General features: G+C 48.3%; 1 protein-coding gene across 3 annotated transcripts in view; it reads right to left on the minus strand.

Annotated features, from left to right (window-relative positions):
- Positions 1 to 10,884: 10,884 nt before the first annotated feature.
- LOC134949595 (uncharacterized) overlaps positions 10,885 to 23,565 on the minus strand; it is a 28,680-nt gene continuing 15,999 nt past the window's right edge. For all 3 annotated transcript variants that reach the window (XM_063938271.1, XM_063938269.1, XM_063938270.1), the window contains exons 6-7: positions 12,768 to 12,882; positions 10,885 to 12,657 (exon numbers count right to left, since the gene is read on the minus strand). In XM_063938271.1, coding sequence (XP_063794341.1) covers positions 11,240 to 12,657; positions 12,768 to 12,882 — 1,533 coding nt within the window. In that variant the 3' untranslated portion in view covers positions 10,885 to 11,239. The remainder of the gene's footprint in view (positions 12,658 to 12,767; positions 12,883 to 23,565) is intronic.

The raw sequence follows: 23,565 nt of genomic DNA on the forward strand, positions 1-23,565 counted from the left end.
AAATACCATTGTGGGGATCTGTGCCATTGATGGCGTAAGACCATTGGATTGCCACCATTCATGGGAAAACCATCGACCATTGACGGTTAACCATTGAAGGTTGTAACCACTCATGGTCAATATCCAGCCCTACGTCCAATCTTTCTTCTGTGTGACATCGGGCCTAATTCAGATCTGATCGTAGCAGCAAATTTGTTAGCAGTTGTGCAAAACCATGTGCACTGCAGGTGGGGCAGATGTAACGTGCAGAGAGAGTTAGATTTGGGTGGGGTGTGTTCAAACTGAAATCTAAATTGCAGTGTAAAAATAAAGCAGCCAGTATTTACCCTGCACAGAAACAAAATAACCCACCCAAATCTAACTCTCTCTGCACATGTTATATCTGCCCCACCTGCAGTGCACATAGGCCCTCATTCCGAGTTGATCGGTCGCAAGGCGATTTTAGCAGAGTTGCTCACGCTAAGCCGCCGCCTACTGGGAGTGTATCTTAGCTTCTTAAAATTGCGACCGATGTATTCGCAATATTGCGATTACAAACTACTTAGCAGTTTCAGAGTAGCTTCAGACTTACTCGGCATCTGCGATCAGTTCAGTGCTTGTCGTTCCTGGTTTGACGTCATAAACACACCCAGCGTTCGCCCAGACACTCCCCCGTTTCTCCGGCCACTCCTGCGTTTTTTCCGGAAACGGTAGCGTTTTTATCCACACGCCCCGAAAACGCCGTGTTTCCGCCCAGTAACACCCATTTCCTGTCAATCACACTACGATCGCCGGAGCGAAGAAAAAGCCGTGAGTAAAAATACTATCTTCATTGTAAAATTACTTGGCGCAGTCGCAGTGCGATTATTGCGCATGCGTACTAAGCGGAATTTCACTGCGATGCGATGAAAATTACCGAGCGAACGACTCGGAATGAGGGCCATAGTTTTGCACATTAGCTAACAAATGTGCTGCTGCGATCAGATCTGAGGGCCTAATTCAGACCTGATCGCAGCAGCAAATTTGTTAGCAGTTGGGCAAAACCATGCGCACTACAGGTGGGGCAGATGTAACATGTGCAGAGAGAGTTAGATGTGGGTGGGTTATATTGTTTCTGTGCAGGGTAAATACTGGCTGCTTTATTTTTACACTGCAATTTAGATTTCAGTTTGAACACACCCCACCCAAATCTAACTCTCTCTGCACATGTTGTATCTGCCCCACCTGCAGTGCACATGGTTTTGCCCAACTGCTAACAAATTTGCTGCTGCGATCAACTCTGAATTAACCCCCTGATCGCTAGCAGGCGATTTTTGCACTGCTGCGATCAGATAGTCGCCGCCTATAGGGGGAGTGTATTTTCGCTGTGCAAGTGTGCGAACGCATGTGTAGCAGAGCTGTATGAACAGATTTTGTGCAGTCTCCGAGTAGCCCAGGACTTACTCAGCCTCTGCGATCACTTCAGCCTGTCCGGGACCGGAATTGACGTCAGGTTCCCTCCCTGCAAACGCATGAACACGCCTGCGTTTTTCCAACCACTCCCAGAAAACGGTCAGTTGCCGCCCACAAACGCCCTCTTCCTGTCAATCTCCTTGCGATCGCCCGTGCGAACGGATCCGTCGCACAAACCCATCTGAGCGGTGATCTGCTTTGTACCCGTGTGACGAGCCTGCGCATTGCGGTGCATACACATGCGCAGTTCTGACCTGATCGCAGGCTGTGAGAGAACACAGCCTAGCGATCGGGTCTGAATTAGGCCCAGCAGTTTTACAATGGGACTGGGGATAAAACAACCAAGTAATTAGAGAGCTCATGGTAGAAAATAGTAATTGTGAACAGGCCAGTGTCATGATGTGAGGAGAGGAGTGGAGCAGGGTCCCCAGCAGCACAGAGTATATCAGGAGATGAGTGATGTGTCAGTGAGGACAGGGCTGCATGTGACAGGGGCAGTGACATGATGTGAGGAGGGGAATGGAGGCAGCAGGAAGCCACAGACTGAGAGTTATACAGTGCTAGGAGCAGGGTCCCCAGCAGCACAGAGTATATCAGGAGATGAGTGATGTGTCAGTGAGGACAGGGCTGCATGTGACAGGGGCAGTGACATGATGTGAGGAGGGGAATGGAGGCAGCAGGAAGCCACAGACTGAGAGTTATATAGTGGGAGGAGCAGGGTCCCCAGCAGCACAGAGTATATCAGGAGATGAGCGATGTGTCAGTGAGGACAGGGCTGCATGTGACAGGGGCAGGGACATGATGTGAGGAGGGGAATGGAGGCAGCAGGAAGCCACAGACTGAGAGTTATACAGTGCTAGGAGCAGGGTCCCCAGCAGCACAGAGTATATCAGGAGATGAGTTATGTGTCAGTGAGGACAGGGCTGCATGTGACAGGGGCACTGACATGATGTGAGAAGAGGAATGGAGGCAGCAGGAAGCCACAGACTGAGAGTTATATAGTGGGAGGAGCAGAGTTCCCAGCAGCACAGAGTATATCAGGAGATGAGTGATGTGTCAGTGAGGACAGGGCTGCATGTGACAGGGGCACTGACATGATGTGAGGAGGGGAATGGAGGCAGCAGGAAGCCACAGACTGAGAGTTATACAGTGCTAGGAGCAGGGTCCCCAGCAGCACAGAGTATATCAGGAGATGAGTTATGTGTCAGTGAGGACAGGGCTGCATGTGACAGGGGCACTGACATGATGTGAGGAGAGGAATGGAGGCAGCAGGAAGCCACAGACTGAGAGTTATATAGTGGGAGGAGCAGAGTTCCCAGCAGCACAGAGTATATCAGGAGATGAGTGATGTGTCAGTGAGGACAGGGCTGCATGTGACAGGGGCAGTGACATGATGTGAGGAGGAGAATGGAGGCAGCAGGAAGCTACAGACTGAGAGTTATATAGTGGAAGGAGCAGGGTCCCAGCAGCACAGAGTATATCAGGAGATGAGTGATGTGTCAGTGAGGACAGGGCTGCATGTGACAGGAAGTGACATGATTTGAGGAGGAGAATGGAGGCAGCAGGAAGCTACAGACTGAGAGTTATATAGTGGGAGGAGCAGAGTTCCCAGCAGCACAGAGTATATCAGGAGATGAGTGATGTGTCAGTGAGGACAGGGCTGCATGTGACAGGGCAGTGACATGATGTGAGGAGGAGAATGGAGGCAGCAGGAAGCTACAGACTGAGAGTTATATAGTGGAAAGAGCAGGGTCCCAGCAGCACAGAGTATATCCGGAGATGAGTGATGTGTCAGTGAGGACAGGGCTGCATGTGACAGGGCAGTGACATGATGTGAGGAGGGGAATGGAGGCAGCAGGAAGCCAAAGACTGAGAGTTATATAGTGGGAGGAGCAGTGTCCTCAGCAGCACAGAGTATATCAGGAGATGAGTGATGTGTCAGTGAGGACAGGGCTGCATGTGACAGGGGCAGTGACATGATGTGAGGAGGGGAATGGAGGCAGGAAGTCACAGGCTGAGAGTTATATAGTGGGAGGAGCAGGGTTCCCAGCAGCACAGAGTATATCAGGAGATGAGTGATGTGTCAGTGAGGACAGGGCTGCATGTGACAGGGACAGTGACATGATGTTAGAAGGAGAATGGAGGCAGCAGGAAGCCACAGACTGAGAGTTATATAGTGGAAGGAGCAGGGTCCCCAGCAGCACAGAGTAGTGATGTGAGGCTCCTGTAACATGGATGCAGGTAGATTGTGGTGCTAAAAAGCGCTATAGGAAACACAGTTCATACATATAAATTATTTGTGACATTATATTAGAAGTTCATAAAACACATGGCCATGGACTACTTCAGTCACTTCTAATGTCAATACTTTACACAAATTAGTATATTATACTACACCCTTCATATATATTACCATGTATACTAGTCCCCTAACATTATAACATATATATTACACCACTGTGATTTTTTATGATGTTTTATTTCAGTTGTCTCCTCTTACCTCACAGATCCAGGTCTTCTTCACCTTCCTCCTGCATTAGAAGATGATCTCTCAGTGCCTGGAAAGTCGCCGCCCAGGGCACGGCGTGGTACAGTATGTATACCACCTCCACCACCAAAATCAGAAGGAAAACAGCAAGGAACGAGATAAAAACTCTGTCGGCCACATGGACAATCTTCATTTTGGTGCTTCGTTGCTCCCAGGGGACAGTGTCTGGCGAGGGAGTCGCCCGTGCAAGGATCACAAAAGCATCTTCATCATCATCATCATCATCATCTTCATAATCATCATCATCATCATCCTCTGCAGGGGGTGTCGGCAGGAGGGGTGAGGAAGGGTCTTCAGTGTCGCTGGTACTGGTGTCCATCACACAAGGTGGTGGGAGGGAAATGTAAGTATGAATGAGAAACTGCGGGGAAGGCAGAGATAAGGAGAGGGGGATAATAAACCGTGGGCAATCGTGAAGGGCATCAGACCCAAATAAATGTTAAAAGTAAGAAGAGACACAGGAAGAACATAGGCATCAAGCAAGAGAAAGGGTTGGAGGAACAGCTGGAACGAGATAAGGTGATAAGGTTTGGGTAATAGGAAAGTGGAGAGTTTAAAATAAAAAGATCACGGCAGGAGGGGCAGAGAGAGTCCGTCATTAGAAGACACTTCTCCTAATCTGAGGACGAGACACATTGGAGTCAGCATACAAGAGATTACCAGCTCACCGCCCATATGTCACCAGAGATGGTTACAGCGGAGATTAGGTGGCACAATGTTTGCTTCTCACCACATAGGGGGTTACACTATTGAAAAAGAAACTAAAAATTATTTGGAACACAAAGGACACCGTATTGTAAATAAAATAAAAAAAGCTATTTTTCTTAAAGTCTTCTTATTTTAAGATTGACCATAGACAGTACGTTAATACAATTACAAAGCAACTGGTCCGATATTACAACCTTAGTACATGCTAGGTCTATGGAAAGAAAGTAGAAAAAAAAAAAACTTAGGTACTGTAAATTAAAATACAAAGAGGAGTAATGAAAACGGGGATGAGTTGGGGTGGCGCACAAAATGACGTTACATCTCAGGTAGTGGCAAACAAGCAAAATATTTAAACACATACAGACACAGAACTTTTGTACAATTTGCGAAAATTGTGAAATAAAGAATGAAAATATGAGATTAAAACCAAAAAATTCCCGTTGCGTTTTTTACTATGCTTAGTCTTCCATGGAATCTGATGTGTGCAAATAATGAATTACATGAGGATGAAATGGAGAAGCAAGAGAAAAGTGTGATCACAAAATTATATCATATATATATATATATACACATACACACACACTGCTCAAAAAAATAAAGGGAACACTTAAACAACACATTCTAGATCTGAATGAATGAAATATTCTTATTAAATACTTTGTTCTTTACATAGTTGAATGTGCTGACAACAAAATCACACAAAAATTATCAATGGAAATCAAATTTATTAACCCATGGAGGTCTGGATTTGGAGTCACACTCAAAATTAAAGTGGAAAAAAACACTACAGGCTGATCCAACTTTGATGTAATGTCCTTAAAACAAGTCAAAATGAGGCTCAGTAGTGTGTGTGTGGTCTCCACGTGCCTGTATGACCTCCCTACAACGCCTGGGCATGCTCCTGATGAGGTGGCGGATGGTCTCCTGAGGGATCTCCTCCCAGACCTGGACTAAAGCATCCGCCAACTCCTGGACAGTCTGTGGTGCAACGTGGCGTTGGTGGATGGAGCGAGACATGATGTCCCAGATGTGCTCAGTTGGATTCAGGTCTGGGGAACGGGCGGGCCAGTCCATAGCATCAATGCCTTCGTCTTGCAGGAACTGCTGACACACTCCAGCCACATGAGGTCTAGCATTGTCTAGAATTAGGAGGAACCCAGGGCCAACCGCACCAGCATATGGTCTCACAAGGGGTCTGAGGATCTCATCTCGGTACCTAATGGCAGTCAGGCTACCTCTGGCGAGCACATGGAGGGCTGTGCGGCCCCCCAAAGAAATGCCACCCCACACCATTACTGACCCACTGCCAAACCGGTCATGCTGGAGGATGTTGCAGGCAGCAGAACGTTCTCCTTGGCATCTCCAGACTCTGTCACGTCTGTCACATGTGCTCAGTGAGAACCTGCTTTCATCTGTGAAGAGCACAGGGCGCCAGTGGCGAATTTGCCAATCTTGGTGTTCTCTGGCAAATGCCAAACGTCCTGCACAGTGTTGGGCTGTAAGCACAACCCCCACCTGTGGACATCGGGCCCTCATACCACCCTCGTGGAGTCTGTTTCTGATCGTTTGAGTAGACACATGCACATTTGTGGCTTGCTGGAGGTCATTTTGCAGGGCTCTGGCAGTGCTCCTCCTGTTCCTCCTTGCACAAAGGCAGAGGTAGCGGTCCTGCTGCTGGGTTGTTGCCCTCCTACGGCCTCCTCCATGTCTCCTGATGTACTGGCCTGTCTCCTGGTAGCGCCTCCATGCTCTTGACACTACGCTGACAGACACAGCAAACCTTCTTGCCACAGCTCACATTGATGTGCCATCCTGGATGAGCTGCACTACCTGAGCCACTTGTGTGGGTTGTAGACTCCGTCTCATGCTACCACTAGAGTGAAAGCACCGCCAGCTTTCAAAAGTGACCAAAACATCAGCCAGAAAGCATAGTAGCTGAGAAGTGGTCTGTGGTCACCACCTGCAGAACAACTCCTTTATTGGGGGTGTCTTGCTAATTGCCTATAATTTCCACCTGTTGTCTATTCCATTTGCACAACAGCATGTGAAATTGATTGTCAATCAGTGTTGCTTCCTAAGTGGACAGTTTGATATGTTGCTTCCTAAGTGGACAGTTTGATTTCACAGAAGTGTGATTGACTTGGAGTTACATTGTGTTGTTTAAGTGTTCCCTTTATTGTTTTGAGCAGTGTATATATACACTTAAACAACACAATGTAACTCCAAGTCAATCACACTTCTGTGAAATCAAACTGTCCAGAGCCCTGCAAAATGACCTCCAGCAAGCCACAAATGTGCATGTGTCTACTCAAACGATCAGAAACAGACTCCATGAGGGTGGTATGAGGGCCCGATGTCCACAGGTGGGGGTTGTGCTTACAGCCAAACACCGTGCAGGACGTTTGGCATTTGCCAGAGAACACCAAGATTGGCAAATTCGCCACTGGCGCCCTGTGCTCTTCACAGATGAAAGCAGGTTGAAAGCAGGTTCTCACTGAGCACGTGACAGAGTCTGGAGACGCCAAGGAGAACGTTCTGCTGCCTGCAACATCCTCCAACATGACCGGTTTAGCAGTGGGTCAGTAATGGTGTGGGGTGGCATTTCTTTGGGGGGCCGCACAGCCCTCCATGTGCTCGCCAGAGGTAGCCTGACTGCCATTAGGTACAGAGATGAGATCCTCAGACCCCTTGTGAGACCATATGCTGGTGCTGTTGGCCCTGGGTTCCTCCTAATGCAAGACAATGCTAGACCTCATGTGGCTGGAGTGTGTCAGCAGTTCCTGCAAGACGAAGGCATTGATGCTATGGACTGGCCCGCCCGTTCCCCAGACCTGAATCCACTTGAGCACATCTGGGACATCATGTCTCGCTCCATCCACCAACGCCACGTTGCACCACAGACTGTCCAGGAGTTGGCGGATGCTTTAGTCCAGGTCTGGGAGGAGATCCCTCAGGAGACCATCTGCCACCTCATCAGGAGCATGCCCAGGCGTTGTAGGGAGGTCATACAGGCACGTGGAGGCCACACACACTACTGAGCCCCATTTAGACTTGTTTTAAGGACATTACATCAAAGTTGGATCAGCCTGTAGTGTGTTTTTCCACTTTCATTTTGAGTGTGACTCCAAATCCAGACCTCCATGGGTTATTAAATTTGATTTCCATTGATAATTTTTGTGTGATTTTGTTGTCAGCACATTCAGCTATGTAAAGAACAAAGTATTTAATAAGAATATTTCATTCACTCAGATCTAGGATGTGTTGTTTAAGTGTTCCCTTTATTTTTTTGAGCAGTATGTGTATATATATATATATATATATATATATATATATATATACACATACATACATACATACATACATACACACACACATACATACATACATACATTTTACATAAACAATAGGCTTTAACCCACAGCACCCAACCATCTGCGGTGCCTTCTGGCCAGTCCCTCACTGACTCTATATTATTTGCCGCAGATTTTATATTCAATAAGCTTTTTTTCTGGTTTTAAGGCTGCCAGTTCACTGGCTAAAAGTGAATGTGCTCATTAATTAATATGGTTGGATTAGGTTCTGTCTCTTTTAATCAATGAGCTTGCAGCTTGACCCATCTTGAGCTAGATTATGTCATCCTATACAACAGGGGTGGGGAACCTTTGGCCCTCCCGCTGTTGTTGAACTACACATACCAGCATGCCTTGCTACAGTTTTGCTATTTGTCCATGATAAAACTGTTAAAGGGCATGCCGAGATATATAGTTCAACAACAGCTGGAGGGCGAAAGGTTCCCCATCCCTGCTATAAAACAAAGGGTTCCTCCAGAGAAACATTGCATCTCCCTGTACTATGTATATCCAGGCTTGTCTCCTGTACTGTATAGTATGCACCAGGTATTTTACTGCATATCATACCCCTCTGCTGCATGCAATGGTTTATAGGTCTTCCATAATATTCTGAAACTTTAACAGCCACACGCAGACAGCGGGCAAAACATACAGATCAGTTCTTCTTTTATACATGCACGGTGTTTATGTAAGGTATAGAATCTATAGAAAATGTACCTTATACTGTAATATAAAGGATGCATGTATAGCCCCTTTCCCTGTACCCTATCATGTAAATCTACAGATGGCATACCTTATCTCTCGCATATGACCTGTAGATCGTATCCTTTATATTATATAATATTCCTGCAAGTCCGGACACCTCTGTTATAGGAGCAAAGTAAGATAGTGACAGCTGTCATCTTCCCCTATACATTGTACGATGGGGGTCATTCAGAGTTGTTCGCTCGTTATTTTTTTCTCGCAACGGAGCGATTAGTCGCTAATGCGCATGCGCAATGTCCGCAGTGCGACTGCGCCAAGTAAATTTGCTATGCAGTTAGGAATTTTACTCACGGCATTACGAGGTTTTTTCTTTGTTCTGGTGATCGTAATGTGATTGATAGGAAGTGGGTGTTTCTGGGCGGAAACTGGCCGTTTTATGGGTGTGTGCGAAAAAACGCTACCGTTTCTGGGAAAAACGCGGGAGTGTCTGAAGAAACGGGGGAGTGTCTGGGCGAACGCTGGGTGTGTTTGTGACATCAAACCAGGAACGAAACTGACTGAACTGATCACAGTTGCCGAGTAAGTCTGGAGCTACTCAGAAACTGCTAAGAAGTGTCTAATCGCAATTCTGCTAATCTTTCGTTTGCAATTTTACTATGCTAAGATTCACTCCCAGTAGGCGGCGGCTTAGCGTGTGCAAAGCTGCTAAAAGCAGCTAGCGAGCGAACAACTCGGAATGACCACCGATAGTTGTGCTCCCACGCCGTTACTGTACCGGAGGTATGTCAGCCTGCCACGTCTCACTTTTATTCCATCTCTGTAAGTGTAGAGGGGCAAAAAAAGGGGAGGTATGTCTCTGCAGATTGAGTCATGCTCGCTCTCACTCTCAGGTGCATTTTGTGCTTCTGAGTTGCTTTTACGTCCAAATGCTACACTAATACCTGTAGTTACATATGCTATGCAGCGGAGCGGCGGCCGACTGTTCTACAGATGTAGCCGTTCCCATCCAGCTTGCGACACGGCCGCACAGGCACACCCGCCACACCGAGGCACGGGTACGGCTTAGTATGCCCCTCATGTATTACTATGGGCGTGCATACTTAGACGCCAAAGTGCATTCTAGTTGCAGGCACACTTGCTACGAATATGGCAAGCCGCAGTCTAGATAAGCGTGGCTGCATCTGTAAATCGTCAGCCATTTTTGTATAAAAGGTGGATAACTGCAGTGTCCGTCAATGGGATTACCGACAGGAAGTCTGCTGTGTAGGTAAACTTCTTCCCCCACAATCACAACATTGGTTCTGATTAGGAATTGCGTGCATATCCATTCTGCGAACAGAACTGCGCATACGTCGGAGGCTGGCACACGCAACTCTGAGCATCTGCCTGCGATTCGGTTGTACGCACCCCAGCTGCATCTGCACTGGCTGCTTAGTGGGTGTAACCGAGTGGCAAAGGGGCATTGGCACATAGGGGGTCATTCCGAGTTGTTCGCTCGCAAGCTGCTTTTAGCAGCTTTGCACACGCTAAGCTGCCACCTACTGGGAGTGAATCTTAGCTTATCAAAATTGCGAACGAAAGATTAGCAGAATTGCGAATAGACACTTCTTAGCAGTTTCTGAGTAGCTCCACACTTACTCGGCATCTGCGATCAGTTCAGTGCTTGTCGTTCCTGGTTTGACGTCACAAACACACCCAGCGTTCGCCCAGACACTCCCCCGTTTCTCCAGCCACTCCCGCGTTTTTCCCGGAAACGGTAGCGTTTTTTCGCACACTCCCATAAAACGGCCTGTTTCCGCCCAGAAACACCCACTTCCTGTCAATCACACTCCGATCACCAGAACGAAGAAAAAACCTTGTAATGCCGTGAGTAATATTCCTAACTGCATAGCAAATTTACTTGGAGCAGTCGCACTGCGGACATTGCGCATGCGCATTAGCGACTAATCGCTCCGTTGCGAGAAAAAAATACCGAGCGAACAACTCGGAATGACCCCCATAGTGCTGTGGGCATGGAGACACAACAGCAGCCTCTTCGAAGTTGAGCGGAAGCAGAGATTGAGTTTGATTCCGTTGGATTACAGAAGCTTTTGCACTCCAAAATAAACAAATACAACCCAAAGAAATAATCCAAGCCAGTGAAAGAATTAACATTACTTCTTTATTAAAATAGCTGTAAAAGCGTCTGCACACTAGGCGGCGTTTAAAGCAACACCAGAACCTCAACTTATCCGATAACATTACAGCCCCTTCAGAAGTCCCTGAAATGGAACATTACCATGGGCTGAAAAGAAAGGAAACCACGCAGTGCTGGAATTCTTTTAAACAAAATAGGTAAAAGAGAATTATTAAACCATTAAAGAAACAGACAAACACAATCTATGGAATTGGAGAACTAAGAGGCCCAACTGAACAGTCTGCAACTAGAAAAAAACCCCCAGTAGGATCAGGAAAAAGTTCATTAACATCCTATGAATGTTCAGGAAGGTTAACTCAGTCAGGGACACTGCAATATTGGTGGGACCTCCCCGTCCATCGCCAGCAATGATGCACAAGCAAGCGGTGATGTGGGAGGAGACTGTGATGCGACATCAAAGTTCAGTAACATTTTGGTGCAGATTGTTGGCTGTGCGCACACAGATTGTGGAACGGCACAAGTCTCAGCTGTGTGTGACAACTCAGAAACGTCTTGTGAGGACTTGGATAAAGTTTCTTTCAAAGAGATCTCTTCCAAGTTCATCTCTTCTTGGTCTTGGGTCATCACTAAAGAGTCCCCAGTAGAGGAGCCTGGCAAATTCACAGGGGATGAGGACACATTTGGCACAGATGCATCCTCTGCATTTTCGGGTGAGCTACATTGATGGTGGACAGAGTCTGTGTCCCTTTCGGGGTGCGCCATCTCTGAATTAGGTGGGGACAGGTCTTGTGTGCAGCAGTCTGTAGACCTTGATGGAGATGAATCCTCAAGGGGAGAGCCTGTGGAGCACATTGTGGATTTATCATGATTGTCATGGGGTGCAGAGATTATCGGGGGAGAATCCCTTTGAGAAGAGCTGTCCATGACATCACCATGGCTGGCTGGTGAAGCAACCTCAGGGGCAGGCGCCAGAGAGTCTGCAAAGGGTGCCTCGTGATCAGAGAAGAGGACTGAATGTGTAGAAGCGGAATTCTCTTGTAGACAGTCGAGAGTGTTTACATGATGCATGTTGGGTGGAGGAATATTCTCAGAAAAATCAGGGATGGTTGAAGGAGCAAGCTTAGGAGAAGAATTTATGGAGCACGCTTTGCGTATATCATGTTTGGGAAGAAACGAAGACTGTGTGATAGGCTTGGCCACTTGAAGAGAAACAATGGATTTTGCCTGATACGCACAAGGCTGCAGATTGTCCGTAAGGTCTTCTGTTTTGACTGGAGAAATAATTTCAGGTAGAGACTCTGTTGAGCACTCCGTGGGTGTATCACGTGGGGTGAGGTGATTAAAGGGGTTCTTCTCAGGTCTACAGGCGAATGAGTTTTTCTGAAGCGTAGATGACTGGGGAACATCCACAGTGTCATCAGGTGGCGTATCCTGCTGGGGATGCAGTAAAGATGTCATCGTGGAAAAGTTTGTGGGGCGGCAAAACAAGTTTCCAGCAGAGAGAACATTGACCAGAGGCTGCAAGATAAGGCCGAGCCGATTAATCTCAGCAGACACGCCAGCAATGGCGGACCTCACCAACTCGGCCCCTTCTCGTACTTCCACTCTTGTGGCTGTCAACTCCTTCGTCAGCTGGCACCTGAAAGCCGAAAGCTCCCGGAGTAGATCTTCCTGGACGTTAGGCTCTGCCGGCAGTGGAGGCTGAGAAGGTTGGGGAGTTAGCGATTCCCCCACAACAAACTGCGTCACCGAGCTGCTGTCCAGTGATTCGGCTCCTTCTGCAATTAAAATATTAAGTGTAAGCAATTTGTAAATGTTAAATGTGCACCACGTATGAATATAGAATTATTATGTGTTCCTGATGTATGACTATGTACACAGTTCTCACCCTCTGTTGTCCACACAGTCTGCGCTGGCTTGGTATCCCATTCTGGACAGTGCTGCATCCGTACTTCCTCAGTCTCCCAGCAGTCTTGTGGTTCCACACTAGAAGAATGGGCTTCCTGTGGTATTTAGAGGAAAATTAATTGTATTTAATATACAGTATCTATCCTGGTGGGGAAAATCGAGAAGCTTGGTGTGGTGACATGAACCTAGTATAATATATCGCCAGGGCTCATAGTCAAAATAATAAGAATTTACTTACCGATAATTCTATTTCTCGTAGTCCGTAGTGGATGCTGGGGACTCCGTCAGGACCATGGGTATTAGCGGCTCCGCAGGAGACAGGGCACAAAAGTAAAAGCTTTAGGATCAGGTGGTGTGCACTGGCTCCTCCCCCTATGACCCTCCTCCAAGCCTCAGTTAGGATACTGTGCCCGGACGAGCGTACACAATAAGGAAGGATTTTGAATCCCGGGTAAGACTCATACCAGCCACACCAATCACACTGTACAACCTGTGATCTGAACCCAGTTAACAGCATGATAACAGCGGAGCCTCTGAAAAGATGGCTCACAACAATAATAACCCGATTTTTGTAACAATAACTATGTACAAGTATTGCAGACAATCCGCACTTGGGATGGGCGCCCAGCATCCACTACGGACTACGAGAAATAGAATTATCGGTAAGTAAATTCTTATTTTCTCTGACGTCCTAAGTGGATGCTGGGGACTCCGTCAGGACCATGGGGATTATACCAAAGCTCCCAAACGGGCGGGAGAGTGCGGATGACTCTGCAGCACCGAATGAGAGAACTCCAGGTCCTCCTCAGTCAGGGTGTGCCCCTGACCAAGTATCAGCTCGGCAAAGTTGTAAAGCCGAGACCCCTCGGGCAGCCGCCCAAGATGAGCCCACCTTCCTTGTGGAATGGGCATTTACATATTTTGGCTGTGGCAGGCCTGCCACAGAATGTGCAAGCTGAATTGTACTACACATCCAACTAGCAATCGTCTGCTTAGAAGCAAGAGCACCCAGTTTGTTGGGTGCATACAGGATAACAGCAAGTCAGTCTTCCTGACTCCAGCCGTCCTGGAAACTATATTTTCAGGGCCCTGACAACATCTAGCAACTTGGAGTCCTCCAAGTCCCTAGTAGCCGCAGGTACCACAATAAGCTGGTTCGGGTGAAACACTGACACCACCTTAGGGAGAAACTGGGGATGAGTCCGCAGCTCTGCCCTGTCCGAATGGACAATCAGATATGGGCTTTTTGAGACAAACGCCGCCAATTCTGACACTCGCCTGGCCGAGGCCAGGGCCAACAGCATGGTCACTTTCCCTGTGAGATATTTCAAATCCACAGATTTGAGCGGTTTAAACCAATGTGATTTTAGGAATCCCAGAACTACGTTGAGATCCCACAGTGCCACTGGAGGCACAAAAAGGGGGTTGTATATGCAGTACTCCCTTGACAAACTTCTGGACTTCAGGAACTGAAGCCAATTCTTTCTGGAAGAAAATCGACAGGGCCGAAACTTGAACCTTAATGGACCCCAATTTGAGGCCCATAGACACTCCTGTTTGCAGGTAATGCAGGAAACGACCGAGTTGAAATTTCTTCATGGGGCCTTCCTGGCCTCACACCACGCAACATATTTTCGCCACATGTGGTGATAATGTTGTGCGGTCACCTCCTTCCTGGCTTTGACCAGGGTAGGAATGACCTCTTCCGGAATGCCTTTTTCCCTTAGGATCCGGCGTTCAACCGCCATGCCGTCAAACGCAGCCGCGGTAAGTCTTGGACAGACATGGTACTTGCTGAAGCAAGTCCCTTCTTAGCGGCAGAGGCCATGAGTCCTCTGTGAGCATCTCTTGAAGTTCCGGGTACCAAGTCCTTCTTGGCCAATCCGGAGCCACGAGTATAGTTCTTACTCCTCTACGTCTTATAATTCTCAATACCTTGGGTATGAGAAGCAGAGGAGGGAAGACATACACCGACTGGTACACCCACGGTGTTACCAGAACGTCCACAGCTATTGCCTGAGGGTCTTTTGACCTGGCGCAATACTTGTCCAGTTTTTTGTTCAGGCGGGACGCCATCATGTCCACCTTTGGTCTTTTCCAACGGTTCACAATCATGTGGAAGACTTCCCGATGAAGTCCCCACTCTCCCGGGTGGAGGTTGTGCCTGCTGAGGAAGTCTGCTTCCCAGTTGTCCACTCCCGGAATGAACACTGCTGACAGTGCTATCACATGATTTTCCGCCCAGCGAAAAATCCTTGCAGTTTCTGCCATTGCCCTCCTGCTTCTTGTGCCGCCCTGTCTGTTTACGTGGGCGACTGCCGTGATGTTGTCCCACTGGATCAATACCGGCTGACCTTGAAGCAGAGGTCTTGCTAAGCTTAGAGCATTGTAAATTGCCCTTAGCTCCAGTATATTTATGTGGAGAAAAATCTCCAGACTTGATCACACTCCCTGGAAATTTTTTCCCTGTGTGACTGCTCCCCAGCCTCTCAGGCTGGCCTCCGTGGTCACCAGCATCCAATCCTGAATGCCGAATCTGCGGCCCTCTAGAAGATGAGCACTCTGTAACCACCACAGGAGAGACACCCCTGTCCCTGGAGACAGGGTTATCCGCTGATGCATCTGAAAATGCGATCCGGACCATTTGTCCAGCAGATCCCACTGAAAAGTTCTTGCGTGGAATCTGCCAAATGGAATCGCTTCGTAATAAGCCACCATTTTTCCCAGGACTCTTGTGCAATGATGCACTGACACTTTTCCTGGTTTTAGGAGGTTCCTGACTAGCTCGGATAACTCCCTGGCTTTCTCCTCCGGGAGAAACACCTTTTTCTGGACTGTGTCCAGAACCATCCCTAGGAACAGCAGACGTGTCGTCGGAAACGGCTGCGATTTTGGATATTTAGAATCCACCCGTGCTGTCGTAGAACTACTTGAGATAGTGCTACTCCGACCTCTAACTGTTCTCTGGACCTTGCCCTTATCAGGAGATCGTCCAAGTAAGGGATAATTAAGACGCCTTTTCTTTGAAGAAGAATCATCATTTCGGCCATTACTTTGGTAAAGACCCGGGGTGCCGTGGACAATCCAAACGGCAGCGTCTGAAACTGATAGTGACAGTTCCGTACCACGAACCTGAGGTACCCTTGGTGAGAAGGGCAATTTGGGACATGGAGGTAAGCATCCTTGATGTCCAGGGACACCATATAGTCCCCTTCTTCCTGGTTCGCTATCACTGCTCTGAGTGACTCCATCTTGATTTGAACCTTTGTATGTAAGTGTTCAAAGATTTCCCATTTAGAATAGGTCTCACCGAGCCGTCTGGCTTCAGTACCACAATATAGTGTGGAATAATACCCCTTTCCTTGTTGTAGGAGGGGTACTTTGATTATCACCTGCTGGGAATACAGCTTGTGAATTGTTTCCAATACTGCCTCCCTGTCGGAGGAAGACGTTGGTAAAGCAGACATCAGGAGCCTGCGAGGGGGAGACGTCTCGAATTTCCAGTCTGTACCCCTGGGATACTATTTGTAGGATCCAGGGGTCCACTTGCGAGTGAGCCCACTACGCGCTGAAACTCTTGAGACGACCCCCCACCGCACTTGAGTCCGCTTGTACGGCCCCAGCGTCATGCTGAGGACTTGGCAGAAGCTGTGGAGGGCTTCTGTTCCTGGGAATGGGCTGCCTGCTGCAGTCTTCTTCCCTTTCCTCTATCCCTGGGCAGATATGACTGGCCTTTTGCCCGCTTGCCCTTATGGGGACGAAAGGACTGAGGCTGAAAAGACGGTGTCTTTTTCTGCTGAGATGTGATTTGGGGTAAAAAAAGGTGGATTTTCCAGCTGTTGCCGAGGCCACCAGGTCCGATGGACCGACCCCAAATAACTCCTCCCCTTTATACGGCAATACTTCCATGTGCCGTTTGGAATCTGCATCACCTGACCACTGTCGTGTCCATAAACATCTTCTGGCAGATATGGACATCGCACTTACTCTTGATGCCAGAGTGCAAATATCCCTCTGTGCATCTCGCATATATAGAAATGCATCCTTTAAATGCTCTATAGTCAATAAAATACTGTCCCTGTCAAGGGTATCAATATTTTCAGTCAGGGAATCCGACCAAGCCACCCCAGCGCTGCACATCCAGGCTGAGGCGATCGCTGGTCGCAGTATAACACCAGTATGTGTGTATATACCTTTTTAGGATATTTTCCAGCCTCTCAGCTGGCTCCTTGAGGGCGGCCCTATCTGGAGACGGTACCGCCACTTGTTTTGATAAGCGTGTGAGCGCCTTATCCACCCTAAAGGGTGTTTCCCAACGCGCCCTAACTTCTGGCGGGAAAGGGTATACCGCCAATAATTTTCTATCGGGGGAAACCAACGCATCATCACACACTTCATTTAATTTATCTGATTCAGGAAAAACTACAGGTAGTTTTTTCACACCCCACATAATACCCTTCTTGTGGTACTTGTAGTATCAGAAATATGTAACACCTCCTTCATTGCTCATAACATGTAACGTGTGGCCCTAAAGGAAAATAAGTTTGTTTCTTTATCGTCGACACTGGAGTCAGTGTCCGTGTCTGTGTCGACCGACTGAGGTAAATGAGCGTTTTACAGCCCCTGACGGTGTTTGAGACGCCTGGACAGGTACTAATTTGTTTGCCGGCCGTCTCATGTCGTCAACCGACCTTGCAGCGTGTTGACATTATCACGTAATTCCTTAAATAAGCCATCCATTCCGGTGTCGACTCCCTAGAGAGTGACATCACCATTTCAGGCAATTGCTCCGCCTCCTCACCAACATCGTCCTCATACATGTCGACACACACGTACCGACACACAGCACACACACAGGGAATGCTCTGATAGAGGACAGGACCCCACTAGCCCTTTGGGGAGACAGAGGGAGAGTTTGCCAGCACACACCAAAAACGCTATAATTATACAGGGACAACCTTTATATAAGTGTTTTTCCCTTATAGCATTTTAATATATATATACATATCGCCAAATAAGTGCCCCCCCTCTCTGTTTTAACCCTGTTTCTGTAGTGCAGTGCAGGGGAGAGCCTGGGAGCCTTCCCACCAGCATTTCTGTGAGGGAAAATGGCGCTGTGTGCTGAGGAGAATAGGCCCCGCCCCCTTTTCGGCGGGCTTCTTCTCCCGTTTTTCTGAGACCTGGCAGGGGTTAAATACATCCATATAGCCCCCAGGGGCTATATGTGATGCATTTTTAGCCAGAATAAGGTACTATCATTGCTGCCCAGGGCGCCCCCCCCCAGCGCCCTGCACCCTCAGTGACCGCTGCTATGAAGTGTGCTGACAACAATGGCGCACAGCTGCAGTGCTGTGCGCTACCTTATGAAGACTGAAGAGTCTTCTGCCGCCGTTTCTGGACCTTCACTTTTCGGCATCTGCAAGGGGGGTCGGCGACGCGGCTCCGGGACGAACCCCAGGGTGAGACCTGTGTTCCGACTCCCTCTGGAGCTAATGGTGTCCAGTAGCCTAAGAAGCCAATCCATCCTGCACGCAGGTGAGTTCACTTCTCTCCCCTAAGTCCCTCGTAGCAGTGAGCCTGTTGCCAGCAGGACTCACTGAAAATAAAAAACCTAACAAACTTTTACTCTAAGCAGCTCTTTAGGAGAGCCACCTAGATTGCACCCTTCTCGGCCGGGCACAAAAATCTAACTGAGGCTTGGAGGAGGGTCATAGGGGGAGGAGCCAGTGCACACCACCTGATCCTAAAGCTTTTACTTTTGTGCCCTGTCTCCTGCGGAGCCGCTAATCCCCATAGTCCTGACGGAGTCCCCAGCATCCACTTAGGACGTCAGAGAAAAAAGGGGTGGGTTTCCAGTTGCCCTGAAACCTACTGCCCCTTCCTGACCAGCGGCTCAAAGCATGATCACAATAGCAATAGGGTGCAATAAAAGTCTGCTGTGTGTGGATCTGAGTGCCCAGCAGTGAAGAGAGACATGAGAGCAGCTGCCAGCAAGAAGAGACAGGTGTCTTACCTTGAGGTGGGAGGATATATGCTTAGAAAGCGTAGTTATGTCTCCTACAGGGTACACTATGAACTGCATCTATATTTATTATAGGACATTTAACCTTTTCCTGACCACATGTTATTTATAGGAAATAAATGTTTGATATAGAAAGTTTTTCTTTTTAAAACTCTCTCCCTTATAGCCTTTAATACCACTACTAAAGTGTTACATATTTATTACCATATTAAGGGCCTTATTCAGTAAGGGCCGCTAATGTGATGCACTCGCAGGTCCAGATCTGCACGTGCGCAGCCGGCCGCATCACATTGATATGTTCGTGGGGCAGTCGGAGGCGGCAATGTGGCATCGGAAACAGGGGCGGGTCCGGAACAGCCACGTGACATCACATTTCAGCCGTGGCCCGTAAGTGTGTATTACAGGCATGGACCCATGCAGATCCCACATCGATAGCTTTATTTAAAGCTAAATCATTTTTTGCCTTCTAGATAGATTGGCTGGAGACTACTTTTGCGCAAAGAGACCAATGCAGCCTCTGCAGGCTGACGAATGTTCTGTTAGTTTTATGTACATTGAAGGGGGTGCCTACCACACTCGGGTTCAAATACAAGTCATGTATAGACTTTCGCCACCACTATATGACTATTTAGAATGCTCCCTATGGGCCCAATTCAGACCTGATCGCAGCAGCAAATTTGTTAGCAAATGGGCAAAACCATGGGGGTCATTCCGAGTTGATTGTAGCCCTGCTAAATATTTCAGGGCTACGATCATGTCCATAGACATGCGGGTAGGGGGTGGGCCCAGCACAGGTCTATCCCGCCCCGCATGTCAGTGCCGCCCACCCCGCAGCGGCGCAATGCTTTTGCACTTGAGGAGTAGCTCCCGGCCAGCGCAGCTTTAGCGTGCTGGCCAGGAGCTACTCGTCGCTCCCCAGCCCGCACCGGCTGCGTGTGACGTCACGCAGCCGCTGCGGCCTGCCCCCCGGCACGGTTCGGCCGTCGTCCTGCCCCCGCCCAGTGTCCGCCTCTGCCTGTCAATCAGGCAGAGGCGATCACATGCGCAGTTCTGACCCAATCGCGCCGCTGAGATAAACTGCAGCGTGCGATCAGGTCAGAATGGGGAGGGGGGGGGAGTTCAATTGCAGTGTAAAAATAAAGCCGGTATTTACCATGCACAGAAACAAAATAACCCACCCAAATCTAAATACGATTGGGTCTGAATTAAGGCCATTGTGTTTATATTTGTATTTGCCTATTGCAGGCTTTGGTGTTAATTATTGCCTAATGTGTCTTACAATGTAGGAGGCTTTTTGATAGTGTATATTGATTCTCTAATAATGAATAAAAATAAGAATTTACTTACCGATAATTCTATTTCTCGTAGTCCGTAGTGGATGCTGGGAACTCCGTAAGGACCATGGGGAATAGCGGCTCCGCAGGAGACAGGGCACATCTAAAGAAAGCTTTAGGATCACCTGGTGTGCACTGGCTCCTCCCCCCATGACCCTCCTCCAAGCCTCAGTTAGGATACTGTACCCGGACGAGCGTACACAATAAGGAAGGATTTTGAATCCCGGGTAAGACTCATACCAGCCACACCAATCACACTGTACAACTTGTGATCTGAACCCAGTTAACAGCATGATAATAGAGAAGCCTCTATAAAAGATGGCTCACTACAACAATAACCCGAATTTTTTGGTAACAATAATTATGTACCAGTATTGCAGACAATCCGCACTTGGGATGGGCGCCCAGCATCCACTACGGACTACGAGAAATAGAATTATCGGTAAGTAAATTCTTATTTTCTCTGACGTCCTAGTGGATGCTGGGAACTCCGTAAGGACCATGGGGATTATACCAAAGCTCCCAAACGGGCGGGAGAGTGCGGATGACTCTGCAGCACCGAATGAGAGAACTCCAGGTCCTCCTCAGCCAGGGTATCAAATTTGTAGAATTTTACAAACGTATTTGCTCCTGACCAAGTAACTGCTCGGCAAAGTTGTAAAGCCGAGACCCCTCGGGCAGCTGCCCAAGATGAGCCCACCTTCCTTGTGGAGTGGGCATTTTAAGATTTTTGGCTGTGGCAGGCCTGCCACAGAATGTGCAAGCTGAATTGTACTACAAATCCAACGAGCAATCGTCTGCTTAGAAGCAGGAGCACCCAGTTTGTTGGGTGCATACAGGATAAACAGCGAGTCAGATTTTCTGACTCCAGCCGTCCTGGAAACATATATTTACAGGGCCCTGACCACGTCAAGCAACTTGGAATCCTCCAAGTCCTTAGTAGCCGCAGGTACCACAATAGGTTGCTTCATGTGAAATGCAGAAACCACCTTAGGTAGAAATTGAGGACAAGTCCTCAATTCTGCCCTGTCAGAATGAAATATTAAATAAGGGCTTTTATATGATAAAGCCGCCAATTCTGACACACGCCTGGCTGAAGCCAGGGCTAACAGCATCGTCACCTTCCATGTGAGATATTTTAAGTCCACAGTGGTGAGTGGTTCAAACCAATGTGACTTTAGGAAACTCAACACAACCTTGAGATCCCAAGGTGCCACTGGAGGCACAAAAGGAGGCTGTATATGCAGTACCCCTTTTACAAATGCCTGAACTTCAGGCACTGAAGCCAGTTCCTTTTGGAAGAAAATCGACAGGGCCGAAAATTGAACCTTAATGGACCCTAATTTTAGGCCCATAGACAGTCCTGTTTGCAGGAAATGGAGGAAACGACCCAGTTGAAATTCCTCTGTAGGGGCCTTCTTGGCCTCCCACCACGCAACATATTTTCGCCAAATGCGGTGATAATGTTTTGCGGTTACGTCCTTCCTGGCCTTGACCAGGGTAGGGATGACTTCATCTGGAATGCCTTTTTCCTTCAGGATCCGGCGTTCAACCACCAAGCCGTCAAACGCAGCCGCGGTAAGTCTTGGAACAAACAAGGCCCCTGCTGGAGCAGGTCCTTTCTTAGAGGTAGAGGCCACGGTTCGTCCGTGAGCATCTCTTGAAGTTCCGGATACCAAGTTCTTCTTGGCCAATCCGGAGCCACGAGTATCGTTCTTACTCCCCTTTGCCGTATAATTCTCAGTACTTTTGGTATGAGAGGCAGAGGAGGGAACACATACACTGACTGGAACACCCACGGTGTTACCAGAGCGTCCACAGCTATTGCCTGAGGGTCTCTTGACCTGGCGCAATACCTGTCCAGTTTTTTGTTGAGGCGGGACGCCATCATATCCACCTTTGGTTTTTCCCAACGGTTCACAATCATGTGGAAGACTTCTGGATGAAGTCCCCACTCTCCCGGGTGTAGATCGTGTCTGCTGAGGAAGTCTGCTTCCCAGTTGTCCACTCCCGGAATGAACACTGCTGACAGTGCTATCACATGATCTTCCGCCCAGCGAAGAATCCTTGCAGCTTCTGCCATTGCCCCCCTGCTTCCCGTGCCGCCCTGTCTGTTTACGTGGGCGACTGACGTGATGTTGTCCGATTTGATCAATACCGCCTGACCCTGAAGCAGGGGTTTCGCTTGACTTAGGGCATTGTAAATGGCCCTTAGTTCCAGAATGTTTATATGAAGAGATGTCTCCAGGCTTGACCATAAGCCCTGGAAATTCCTTCCCTGTGTGACTGCTCCCCAGCCTCGCAGGCTGGCATCCGTGGCCACCAGGACCCAGTCCCGAATGCCGAATCTGCGGCCCTCTAGAAGATGAGCACTCTGCAACCACCACAGGAGGGATACCCTTGTCCCCGGTGACAGGGTTATCCGCTGAAGCATCTGAAGATGCGACCCGGACCATTTGTCCAGTAGGTTCCACTGGAAAGTCTTGCGTGGAATCTGCCGAATGGGATTGCTTCGTAGGAAGCCACCATTTTTACCCAGAACCCTTGTGCATTGATGCACTGAGACTTGGTTCGGTTTTAGGAGGTTCCTGACTAGCTCGGATAACTCCCTGGCTTTCTCCTCCGGGAGAAACACCTTCTTTCTGGACTGTGTCCAGGATCATCCCTAGGAACAGAAGACAAGTCGTCGGAACCAGCTGCGATTTTGGAATATTGAGAATCCAATCGTGCTGCCGCAACACTACCTGAGATAGTGCTACACCGACTTCCAAGTGTTCCCTGGATCTTACCCTTATCAGGGAATCGTCCAAGTAAGGGATAACTAAAATTTCCTTCCTTCGAAGGGATATCATTTCGGCCATTACCTTGGTAAAGACCCGGGGTGCCGTGGACCATCCCTACGGCAGCGTCCGAACTGATAGTGACAGTTCTGTACCATAACCTGAAATACCCTTGGTGAGAAGGGTAAATTTTGACATGAAGGTAAGCATCCTTGATGTCCCGAGACATCATGTAGTCCCCTTCTTCCAGGTTTGCAATCACTGCTCTGAGTGACTCAATTTTGAATTTGAACCTCTGTATGCAAGTGTTCAAAGATTTTAGATTTTAGATTTTAAAATCGGTCTCACCGAGCCGTCTGGCTTCGGTACCACAATAGTGTGGAATAATACCCCGTTCCCTGTTGCAGGAGGGGTATGTTGATTATCACCTGCTGGGAATACAGCTTGTGAATGGTTTCCAAAACTGCCTCCCTGTCAGCGGGAGACGTCGGTAAAACAGACCTTTGGAAACGGCGAGGGGGATACGTCTCGAATTCCAATTTGTACCCCTGAAATATTACCTGAAGGATCCAGGGGTCTACTTGCGAGTGAGCCCACTGCGCACTGAAATTCATTGAGAACGGGACCCCACCGTGCCTGAAC

The sequence above is a fragment of the Pseudophryne corroboree genome, chromosome 8 (genome assembly GCF_028390025.1).
Source record: "Pseudophryne corroboree isolate aPseCor3 chromosome 8, aPseCor3.hap2, whole genome shotgun sequence".
Taxonomy (NCBI): domain Eukaryota; kingdom Metazoa; phylum Chordata; class Amphibia; order Anura; family Myobatrachidae; genus Pseudophryne; species Pseudophryne corroboree.